The sequence below is a fragment of the Parasteatoda tepidariorum genome, chromosome 4, assembly GCF_043381705.1.
Source record: "Parasteatoda tepidariorum isolate YZ-2023 chromosome 4, CAS_Ptep_4.0, whole genome shotgun sequence".
In the NCBI taxonomy this organism is placed as follows: domain Eukaryota; kingdom Metazoa; phylum Arthropoda; class Arachnida; order Araneae; family Theridiidae; genus Parasteatoda; species Parasteatoda tepidariorum.
In genome coordinates, this window is record NC_092207.1 from 22264660 (window position 1) to 22276941 (window position 12282).

At 30.5% G+C, this 12282-nt stretch overlaps 1 protein-coding gene across 1 annotated transcript in view; it reads left to right on the forward strand.

The window, feature by feature from the left end:
• Positions 1 to 2330: 2330 nt before the first annotated feature.
• Positions 2331 to 12282, forward strand: part of LOC107456775 (vitellogenin-6) — a 29730-nt gene continuing 19778 nt past the window's right edge. Inside the window, exons 1-7 of the mRNA XM_016074721.3 lie at positions 2331 to 2459; positions 3584 to 3622; positions 4120 to 4265; positions 6816 to 6947; positions 8127 to 8276; positions 9253 to 9486; positions 11439 to 11587. Of these exons, the coding sequence (XP_015930207.1) occupies positions 2414 to 2459; positions 3584 to 3622; positions 4120 to 4265; positions 6816 to 6947; positions 8127 to 8276; positions 9253 to 9486; positions 11439 to 11587 (896 nt within the window). The 5' untranslated portion in view covers positions 2331 to 2413. The remainder of the gene's footprint in view (positions 2460 to 3583; positions 3623 to 4119; positions 4266 to 6815; positions 6948 to 8126; positions 8277 to 9252; positions 9487 to 11438; positions 11588 to 12282) is intronic.

A 12282-nucleotide genomic window follows, 5' to 3' on the forward strand; every position in this document is an offset into this window, starting at 1 on the left:
ATTTTGAACTTATATATATATATATATATATATATAATATGCAATGTTACAATATTCAATTAAAAAATTATAAAAAAATAATTTACCACAGAGTTTCTAATTTTCTCTGCTATATTTTTTTTCTTAATGTGCTCAGTGCGCAAAATAAAAAAGTGAACACCCTGAATTACTTTTAATCTAATGATTCGATTTTTACGTACTAATGATCAATCTTAATAGTTAAAGGATCTAACCTTAAATATGCTAGTTAATTTGAACAGACGATAATTTAAACTATGAATCCCAACACAAAAATCTACTTTCTCCGGCTTTTTTTGACAGAATCGAATTCTTGATGTTGTAAGTAGGGGGTGTAGGGGCAATCAAGAAAATACGGTCCTTAATAGCTTGAACAAGAGAGCAATTTAATGTTTTGACCCTATATTTTAATATTTATTTTTGCGTATTTCACTATATCTCTAGAACTTTTGAAGCGAACCGAAAACTTTCTGAACACAATTATAAAATTCGCTTCTCCTAAGTTAAGTTCATACCATAAATTATTTTTTATACTTTTGTTATTTCATTTAATAATAATCAAAAATATTTTGAACTCTATGGTATACAATGTTGCACATAATTTTAAATAGTAAAATAGGGAAATTAGCATCAAATTCGTCACAAAGTTTTTCAGAAATTAAATTTTAAATATACGACTTTTTTAAAAATCAATATTTTTTTCCAAAGTAAGGCCAATATAATTTTTTCTATTCATCTGCATGAATTCATTTTATTTCTTCAATGAAAATTGCATTTAGCCACTTATAAAGGCAGGCAATATACACTGTAGAAATTACGGTAAAGTATTATGAACAGTGGCGTACGCAGAATTTTTTCAAGGGGGGTGTTCATAATTTTCTGAAGCTACTAAAAGAAATTCGAGTTTGTAATAAAGCATTATTATTTCCCTAATTTAGACAGTTTTGACTTTTTATTTAGACAACATTGTTTAGTTAAATTTTGATTTGATTTTTTACGTTTAAGAACATAATGTAATATCTTCTCGCATGTAATATCTTCTGAAAAAAGTCCAATGTCATATGGGAGAGAAGTAACACTTTGAGGGCCACTTTCACATTCATCAGATTTTGTTATGCTAGAAACGTTTTCTTCAACGGAAGTATCACATTTCTGTACAACAGAAAAACTTACATTGTACTCCGTTCCCCTTTTTATATAATTTTTCACCGCATCTCCAAAATTCTCGAATTGTCTCAAAGACGACAGAACGTCTAAGATTCCAGAATCATCGCGTAAAGACCTCGCGAATGACAGCCAGTCTCGAAAACTATCGCGACTGGCAGAACAGAAAGAAAACAGTTCATAACAGTATCACGTGAATTTAGTTTCAAAAGTACAAGCCTATTATAGTAAGTGTTTTTTTCAGTATTCTGAGAAATACCGTGAGATAAAAAGGTAGAAATAAGGCAAATAAAAATATATAGCCTTAAAAAATAATTCCCGCATAATTTCTACTAAAATGTTTATTTTTGCCATTTTGTCTGAGCTCAAGGGGGGTGTTCAAACCCCTAAACCCCTCCCTTGCGCACGCCACTGATTGTGAAGTCCACTTTCCCAGGGACAAAAAAACCGGTATAACATTATTTTATTAGTAATGATTACTGTAAAATCACTTATCAACACTGTTTAAATAAGTATTAGTGTAAAAATTAAGGTATAATATTTTACCGTTAAAATAAATTCTATGTTAAAATGGGTTTTATGGTAAAATGAGTTTTATGGATGATGCTTTCAAAGATCCGGTACTTAATACCGTAATTTTATCCGGAATTTTTACAATATACGTTTTAACAAATTTCAAACATGCATTCCTATTCTGTGCAAGTAAAAATAAAGTTTTTTTTTCCTTTTCACGACGCTAAATTGATTTAATTCTTGTCTAATTCTTCGACATATGACAAGTAAACTTAGTTCAACTAAACTTGATGCATTACATACTTGATACATTCATACTTGATTACTTACTTGATACATATACATACATTTATACAAATATATACATATAAATATATACATATAAATATATTCATATAAATATATACATATAAACATATACATATAAACATTTCCTATAACATTTTGTTTGCGAATTATGCAACATTGATTGTAATTTTTTCTTTCCATTTTGTGATGTAATTTTTAATAAATTTTGTTGGGTTCGATTAATTCTTAGTATAAGCAAAGGTATACCTTTCGTCTGAGAATCGTTATCTAATCGAAGAGCTTTTTAAATTTTCTGAAAACTCAGCGCTTGATATTTCTGTTTCAATATTATCGCACAAATCTCTGCTGAACAGTATAAAAACCAACTCGAAATCTCAAACGTTCGAATTGACTTCGGTTTCTTCCAGACATGAAGTTCCTCGCAGCTATAGCGTTCCTTGTACTTGGAGTGGCTTGTAAGTATATATCTCAATAATTAACTGTTAGTAATCTTGTAATTAAAAATCATAATTAAAGTTTCAAGACGTTTTTAATGCTTTAAAATACCACGAAAGCTGTTTCTAAACCTTTCATTACCTAAATTTTCTCTTTAAAAGACTTATTTTAAAGAATTAAAAATTTCAACTTTAATTTCAAAATTATTTGTACTGAATATTGCTTCAATATTCACCTATGCTTTTTAAAATTAAGTATTAGTTAACGTTTAACTTCCATATTAACTAATTTTTGCGTTATTAAATTGATTTATCAAACGTATATTTTCAATGAACTTTTTAAGAATTCCTTTTTTATCATATAAAGGCAATGACTAAATACATTTAAATTATTATAAATTTTCAAACACTGCAATAAGTACAGTAACGCTATCTTAACTTATATCTGGCGGATTTATAGTGGATGAAGAAACATCATGAATCGGAAACTACTTAATTATGTGATAAAAAATAATGTAATTAACTAGTTTTTTTGAGAATTTTTTTCCTTGGAATTGTTACAATGACATAGGAGTTGTAAATTATTTTTAGTTATTACATTTTGTTACTCTTTAACCTTTGAATTATTTTTAATTATTTATTCTACTCTTTCGCACAGTACACTTTATTTATGTAGGAAAAATATTTAATAACTACGAGTTTAATTAAATTTTTAGTGTATATAAATTGCAGCTTTGATAAGCCAAATGTGGATATTTTAATTATTTTTAGAGGTTTGAGATTTAGTTGGAAAATATTAAGGCTATAACTAAGTTATGAATGTAAACAGTTTATTTCATTTAAATAATGAAAATTCCTTAAAACTTTTTTTTTCCAGATGTCTAACGCTCCAGTAATCCATTTCTTAATTATTTATTGTGAATTCATATTATATAAAGCAAAAGTAACTGAATCACGATTTGTAATAAAGACTCAATATATATGAAATAAAGCTTTCATGAAACATACGCAGATATTCGACATATAGTATTTTTAGGAGTTTGAGAATTAGTTCGAAAACATTTAAACTATGACTTGGTTGAGAATGTAAAAAAAATTTAATTCATTGAAATGTTACAAATTTACTGAAACTATTTACTTTTCAGATGCGCACCACTCAGCCGAACATGAACTGAGATACCCACGTAAGTCTAATTTAAGCTCTTTTCAATATATTTAAATTATTAGTACCAAATCAACGATTTGAACAAAAAAAAATTTAAGTCAATTTTGTTCTTATTTTCACTTGCTAAAAGCAAATGAATTCAATATTTCAAAATTACTTTTTTGGATTTGGATTTTATCACAAGTTTAAAGAAGTAATAAAAACTGATTTAATTCATTCTTTTACTTATTAGATTTACAATATTAGTTTAGCATGAAAATAGTTTCTTTTGAAAAACAAATGTACCCACGGAATTTTTAATAAAAAATATAGAAAACGTAATATACTTTGGCATTGGATAAAAATTTAAATTATTTATAATTTATCTGCTGCAGTTTATGCCATTTTGCTTGTTGTTTTGTTATACATATTACTCTACTCTTACATAAAAATAATAAATTAAATTTTCCAAATTTATCATCCATTTTAAAGTTTAAATCAAAAATTATCTGACTTATAAATGCTGGTGTTCCACAGAGTTCCATCCTGGACTGTCTCACCTGTATGGTTTGACTATCAACATGACAGCTGGTGTTCCAGGCCTCAGCTCCCAAGTTTCTAAAGCAGTCATTTTTGGAGAAGTCATAATTTTCGCCAAGACAGAAAACGAACTTGTCCTCAAAGTAAGATGTTTTGATGTTACATTTCGTACAAATTAAGCATAAATTAAATTATAAAAGTTAAAATTCGTGGAAAAACGTGTTAAGTGACGATTTAGCTAATTTGAACTATCAAGTTTTAAATGCATAGAAATAACAGGAAGCAGTTGATAGTATATTTTTCAATCTAAAAATATTATTTAAAGATTCAGCAAAATAAATTAATTTTCTATGCGCATCTTCAAGTAAAAAAAAAGTCGTTTAAAGAGTCCCTCTGGTGGCAAAAAATATTGCATAGTACTTTTGGTATAACGAATTTCCCAAAAATAGCTCATTAAAAATTACATGCAAATGTTTTATGTTAAAAAAAATATACAGTGCAATGAAATAATCTTACGTTTCATAAATATAAATAATATAATTTTTAAATTTGCAGTTTAAATTTGAGATAAATCGGGGAAAATAATTTAGAGTTATGAGTTTGGCCACCTTAAAAAGGAAAAATTTTTTAGCTTTGGACGGTAAGAGGTTGCGCAAAATTGCAATATTTAAACGTTTTTCATTCTCATAAAGTTATGGAACATCATTTTAAGATTTTGGCGTACTATTAAAAGTAGAGAAAAATAAAAGCGCTTGCTACAAAATCTTACAACGTGCTCATTCCTTAACCATTCAGATTTTCAAATTACTCAATAACAAGTTATCTAATTCAAATCTAATCTAAGTGAATAACAATACAATTTTTATATATTTTGCTTTCATTAGAGATTTCGCAATTGGGTATACTATAGCCTACGTCACAGATCGTGTTATTCCTACTAAATTTAACTAGTAAACAGCATTTTCTGCGAACCTGATTTCTAGCAACATGTAAAAGCATCAAACGAAGTGTCTGGTTATAAGTCACTACTCGCCAGGTTGGAATTGTATTAGTCTAGTTCCTTTGGAAATAATTTATATTGTTGTTTTACCGAAGTTTATGAATTTAGTAAGCATATTTAAAACTCAGTTTATTAATTAAACTAAAAGGCAAATGTTATTCCTAGTAAGTGGAAGTAGTTGTGCTTTTTTCATATTATACCCAATTATACGTAAGCTTCTGTATACTCCCTTTCGTAAGATTAAAACAATTGCACATGCTCACGTTTATTTTAGATGTTACGTATATTTACGTTGTGTTGGCATGATTTACGCTATAAAGACAAGCTACAAGCAAGCTGTTTATAGCTGTTGAGTGTTAGTTTCTGTTTAAGCCTGTCTTCGAACTAAAAGCATAGACATGGAATTAGATTTTGAAGAAACGTATAGATGAAATTTAGAAATGAATCGTGTGATCTTAGAACACTTGGTTCATGTTATAAAAAAAAATAATTTTATTGAATTTTGTTTAACATTATGGCTGTCTAATGGCCAACTAGTTTCGTAAGAAACTAAATATATTTTCACTATTTTAAAATTAAAAATTTTATTTATTTTAACTATACAATTTAATTAAAAAAAGTTTAATAATTAATAAAATTTCAATAATATTTTTTTAAAAATATTATTATTAATGATAATAATAATAATATGCTGCATTTTTAATCGCTGAATTCATCAAAATCTGATGTCTACCAAATTTTTCCGCTCACAGAGCCACAGTTTTACTTAGAGCAAGGCATCTTAAATAGTATGCCACAGCTTTAAAGAGATAGTCTACGTCCATTGTAAATGAATGTTTGTTTTGATTTTGCTATAGAAGTTAAACTGATCTTCCACGACGTTAGCGCGTTTAACTTACAGATTTGAGCAAAATCTCTTATTTTTACCTAAGGAAGTTTGATATTTTGTCACTGGGGCAGGTGTGTTTCCCCCTAACTGAAGCATATGCAATTACTCTAAATCTAACTTACGGGAGAGTATGGAAGCTAATATAAATTTGCGAAATCTCGCTATTGAATCAAATAATTTTCGAACTTATTTTAATTTTGTGTTTAAAACTTAGCAAAAAAATTTAAATAAAAAAATAACATTCAATAAATTTAACATTTGTAGTTGAAGATATTTGCATTTAAATTGTTTAGTTGATATACAGTAAACAGAAATTTTTTTTTCAAATAATTTCACAAACAGGAGTATAAGCTTTTTTACAAGCTTACTGAAATTTTTGAGCGATTTTTTTTACTGATTTAAAAGGCTCTTTAAACATGATTGTGAAAAAGAAAATTGTTCAAATTTCAGAATCTGAAATCAAATTTTTTTAGCTTAAGAAAATATTTCCTACTTACAATCAAATAAAATTTCTAAAAGATAATTCAAATTAGTTACACAAACTTTTATTGTTACTGCATAAATCGACAAAATAATGCTGAAAAATAAATATTTTTCCAAAATTATTCATCTGGTTATCATACAAGTAAAGTAATTTGTCTTTGTAATAATTCGGAAATGAAACAATTATTATCGTTAATTTGAAATGTCTTTTATTATTTTATTAAAATTATTGGAAATTTCCTTTTTTTTCTATCACATCAAAAGTTTTGTTTAATGAATATTATGCAAAAAAAAATTTTAAAACTGAGGTTACTTTCGCAGTTCGATCATGTAGAAGCTAGTGGTTCTTTGCCTGGAGTGTCAAGCAAAACTCAGCTTCTTGAATACAATGAACAGAATTCTTTGAGAGAGGAGTTGCAAGTTCCAACTTATGCCAAATATCAAGATGGAAAGGTAAGACTGATATTTTTCCACCAGGGAGTAATAATCTATGTAATGAAGTTAAGGTGGCCGAGTGGTTAGCGTGCCTGACTGCGGAGCCGATGGTTGCGGGTTCGAATCCCGCTCAGGGCATGGATGTTTCTTTCTCTCTCTGTTTTCTATGTCCCTTCTTCTGTGTGTGAATGTAACCCACCCTATAAACGGGTTTGTGGTTGTATGACTTGGGTGACGCTACTCCACCGTCGTGACTTAGCCATAGGTGCTCACTGGGTAACGATAAGAGAGTAGCAATTCTGGCATTTCTGAGGCTAATGGGAAATAGACCCAATTGCCCGCCATTAACCCAAAAAAACCCATTTAAATTTATAAATTTAAGTAAGGAATGCGCAAAAAATACCAAAAGAAATCATACATGACTTGATAAAATATTTCATTGCATGAAAGAAAGTTTTTTTTCTTTCTGGCATGCCAATTAATACATAAAAACGAAACAAAGAGCTGTATACTTTCTAAGTTTGTGTAAGAATACGGATGATTTTCATTAATCTTTAGACTTTTTAGGCTGAAATATTCTATACCATTTAATTGCCAATTTCAGTTTATCTTTAATAATTTAATAATAATAATTTAATCTTCGATAATTAATCAGTAACTTTAAAAAAATTAATTGGTTAAATTAAAATTATTAAAATATATTAGCATTAATGTGTTTTTTAAGCAAAGAAGAGTTTTTTTGTTTGTCTTATGACTTATTTTATGTTAATAAGAAAAGAATTCAAAATAAGTAAAGCAATTAAAAACTATACTTCCATCGGAAAAACGCTCTATTTTTGCAGCTGAAATTCCAAATGGAACTGAAACAAACGAAACAATTAAAAATGAAAATTATGAAAAAATACGACAACCGAAGCTAACGTCTTCAGGGGGTACCAGCTCCGAAGCCATAAATGCAAAACCTTTTCTAGCGAGAGAGCACGTCAAATGTCTAAATTTCTCTCTCAATATTCCAAAGGTTTTGCTTAAGTCCAGCAAGAAGAGAAAATACAATACAAAATATAAAATGTATTAAGCAAATACAAAAGTTTTAAAATCAAGACTAATACATAAGAATAAAGTGCCAAAAAACTTACTTGAAAACAAATCCCTTAACCAAATAACACTACTGATCACGCTACTTATTTCATGCTACAGATTGTCGAATACAGTCAGAATACAGCAGAATCTTTGCTTGCACAAAAGATCAGAAGAACTGTTTGGCGAAATCTTCAAGTGCACATTGACGAGAAGTACACCGGAAGCGATGCCGTGAAAGAATGGCCAATCACGTACAACCTTACAAGGGTGAGTACTTCAAAAAGAATTTTTTTTTCTTCAAAAATAAACTCATTTAATAGAAATACTTAACCGGAATGAATATGTACACAAGTACACAGGACTTATAAAGTAAAAAGAAAAGTATTTGAGGTGTTTTTATTTTTAAGAATGGCCATGAAAATTATTTTCATTATATTTTTTTGTAAAGTTAATTGAAAATTTTGCTTTACCATCAAGCGAGAATACTTTAGTAACATAGATTTTTTTTTATTGGTGAAAATTTTGCTCTACCATCAAGCGAGAATACTTTAGTAGCATAGATTTTTTTATTGGTGAAAATTTTGCTTTACCATCAAGCGAGAATACTTTAGTAACATATATTTTTTTTATTGGTAAAAATTTTGCTTTACCATCAAGCGAGAATACTTTAGTAACATAGATTTTTTCATGGGTGAAAATTTTGCTTTACCATCAAGCGAGAATGCTTTAGTAGAAATTTTGCTTTACCATCAAGCGAGAATGATTTAGTAGCATAGATTTTTTTTATTGGTGTCCAAGTTAAAGGACGTTATACAGATACACCAACAGCCATTTCCTCTTCATTAAAAAAATATGTTGATTAAATAAAAGTTTAGTTTCCATCAAAATTCGATGCAATTTAATAAAGGATTTTAACGATATTTTCCACATATCACCGTATTAAGGTTGCATCAAGCTTCGAAGATATCATGATTTACGTATCACGATATTTCTAACCGTGCAACTATCCAATTAATTACTCTTTTTAGTTTAAAAGTTAGTCAGCACTGCAAAAGATTTTAATTTTCGTTCACTCGATACCATTTATATTATTTACAATTAAAAATAAATAAATTGTACAATTATAAATAAAATAAATTGTAATAGAAAATGTATAATTTTCCATACCAGTAAAACCTTTTTTTTGCACTGAATTTTTTTTTTTATGATTTAAAAAAAAATACAATCGCGTTACTTTTTACAGAGCTCTCCTGCAGGCAAGTACAAGTCTCACTATGCCATAACCGTTAGTCCTTTCATAGAGTGGCCGAAGTCCCAGAACGTCTATAACATCAGTCGATTCGACAACTTTGAAGGAGTTCCTTACATTGCATACAAGTACCACCACAACTTCGAAAAACAGGGATGCCCAGAAGTTTGCACAAAGGAACATATCGAAAATAGATTTGGGTCTGGATGCCCCAATGGACACGAACCTGTAAGTAGTGAAGCGAAACTAATTTATTTTTTTTTTTGAAAAAGTGTGTATATACTGGGTTTACTTTACACACACAAAAAAAAAAATAAGTTCTTCCTTCCATCAAAATAAATAAAACTGATTACTAACTTAATCATTGCATTTTAAGTGCACTTGTTAATTGGATTTTTTGACGCCCGGTGGCTGAGTGGTCCACAGGTCCTGGGTTCAATACTCGGGATGGGCAAGGTTGACTCAGCCTTTCATCCCTTCAGTGGGTCAATAAATGAGTACCAAGCATACTTGGGAACTAAAGTGAGAAGAAGACCAGCTCTCATAGGCCCCCATGTAAACCTGTTCCGGAAGCAACGGTTGCCTCCATCGAGGTGCGGAAGTATTGCTAGGAAAACAACCTGCCTCCTTACTGAGGGTCCCTCCGTCCTTACCCCATAAGCGACCCCATTCCTCTCCGCTCCCAACTAACACCTTTCTCCTTGTCTCTCCCTACTCATGTAAACAGCTAATGAAAAGTGACTCAAACCCCGTCTACTCTTGTTCTTTACAGACTTATATGGTTTTGAAAAAGGTTTACTTATTAAACAAGGAAAATATTTACTTGTGACGAACTCATTAAAAAATAAATATAATTTATTATTTTAACATAGTGTGTAGTTTAAATAGATATCGGTCACTTAAAGATGTCACTTTAAACAGTCACTTTAAAGATGTCGAAAAATTTGTTGTTAAACAAGTTTAGAGACGCTATGATGGATGAAAGATGTGCGCATGTGTTGGCTGAAAAACCTTTGGCGTTTTTCTTGTCATACAGCGGGACTTTGCTGGCCCCTGCTACGTATCGGAGGAGCTAGACTTCTTCTCACATTATATATTCTTCGACTAAACACTGGGGTTTCCGCGAGACTGACCACCTAACTGGAACATCTGCTCCTGCACTCTGGTGCCCAAGGTCAAGAAAACTGAGATGGGCACAGTAGGCAATGGCCTTCTATGGGCTGTCGTGACACTGAGTTTAGTTTTCTTTAGTTAATTGGATTTTAGTAGTCCTATGATAAAACAGGTTGAATCACAGTTTCAATCATGGATATGTGCTGGTACTCATAAATACAGTGATAAACATCTGTTTCAATTTCAACAGAACATAACTTTTTGTCTCATGCACTACAAAACCAATGAACTGTAGTAAATCACATTTATGACTTTTAAAATCACATTTGAAGCAAAATTACAAAATTTTCTTTTAAATTCGCTTCTAAGAAATTAACATTTCTTTTAAATACACCGAAGAGCCATTATATTATGACCAACCTCCATCTAAAACAATGGGCTCGCCCAGGTTTTCATGGTTTCTCGCCCAAGAACAATGTTTTCAAGGGGCACATTAGGACCCATAATTCTCATAGAACAATCCCTGACGTCTGTAAGCTACTTGAACATAGTTGCAGACCAGGTTCACCCATTCATGGCAACAGTTTTTCCTGCGGGGGATGGTGTTTACCAACAGGATAATGCACCATCTCATAACGGTCGAATCGTCATGGATTGATTCGAGGAACATTCCAGTGACTTTCAAGTCATGTCTTGGCCCAAAATTCACCTGACCTTAATCCAATAGAGCATTTGTGGTCCTACTTGGAAAACCAAATTCGTGCTGCCACGCTACCCCCTCGCAATGTGAGGGAATTGCAGGGCAAGTTGGTGAGCGCTTGATACCAGATACCTCAGACTACCTATAAGCACCTTGTGGAATCAATGCCACTGAGGGTGCTAGCAGTTTTGAGGGCTAAAGGTGGTCCTACATGCTATTAGCAGGGTGGTCGTAATGTAATGGCTCTTCGGTGTAGATATCCAGTATTCTTAATTAGGCAAAAATCTTTTTGCGAAATTAATTTTTTAACTGATTTTATAATATTTTTTTTTATCATGTAGTTTTATGGTTTTATTTTTCTGTATAGCATCACGGTTTGATCAAGAGGTCTTTCACACAACAACACAACTTGAAACTTTCCGACAGACTCCCAAAAATCCTCATCTTTGACAGTGTTTACACCAAAGAAACCCACCTCGCCAATGTTTATGAACAAGACTTGGATGTCACAGTCGAGTGAGTTGATTTTAATCGTATCTCAATTTTAAAGGGAGTTGGGGACACTTTTTTTAAGCACTGGTTATAATTTTAAGCACTGGTTTAAAATTTCGTCACAATGTTCGCAATAAATATAGTTTTCGTTCCACATAGGAGTTTTAAAAACTGTTTCGACTGCTTTTCAGTAATCAACAAAAATTTATTTTGTGTCATTTTTCTTTTAAAAAAGATCGCGTGCAGGTCGTCGAGCTACCGAACCTGGGGTGCCATCCCCTCTGCAGAGGATCAAAATTGTGAAGGCATGTCTTCGGATCATCCTCAGGGATGTTTCCCAGACCGTCGCCTATAGCCCATTGTGCAGCTCTAGTGCGACGTAAATGAACTACAACAACTAAAATTAAATTTTCAAAACGCCGCCATTTTGTGAGTTTTTATTATTATTTTTAAATCTTACGAGCAACGAAAACTACATTCTGTAAAAAAAATCAGACCGAATAAAATTTTAATGATTATTTTTTACCTTTGAGTACAGCAAGTTATGTATAATTTAAAAACTAAGTCATAAACATTATATTGAGAGGTCTAATTTTTAGAATTTTTGTATTTGTAACATGGTAAAATGAAGATTAAAATTTACACAATAAGATAAGAAGTTAAATTTATTGGAATCATTGTTGAATTTATAAAAAAAAATCTCTCTTTTTTTTACAGGC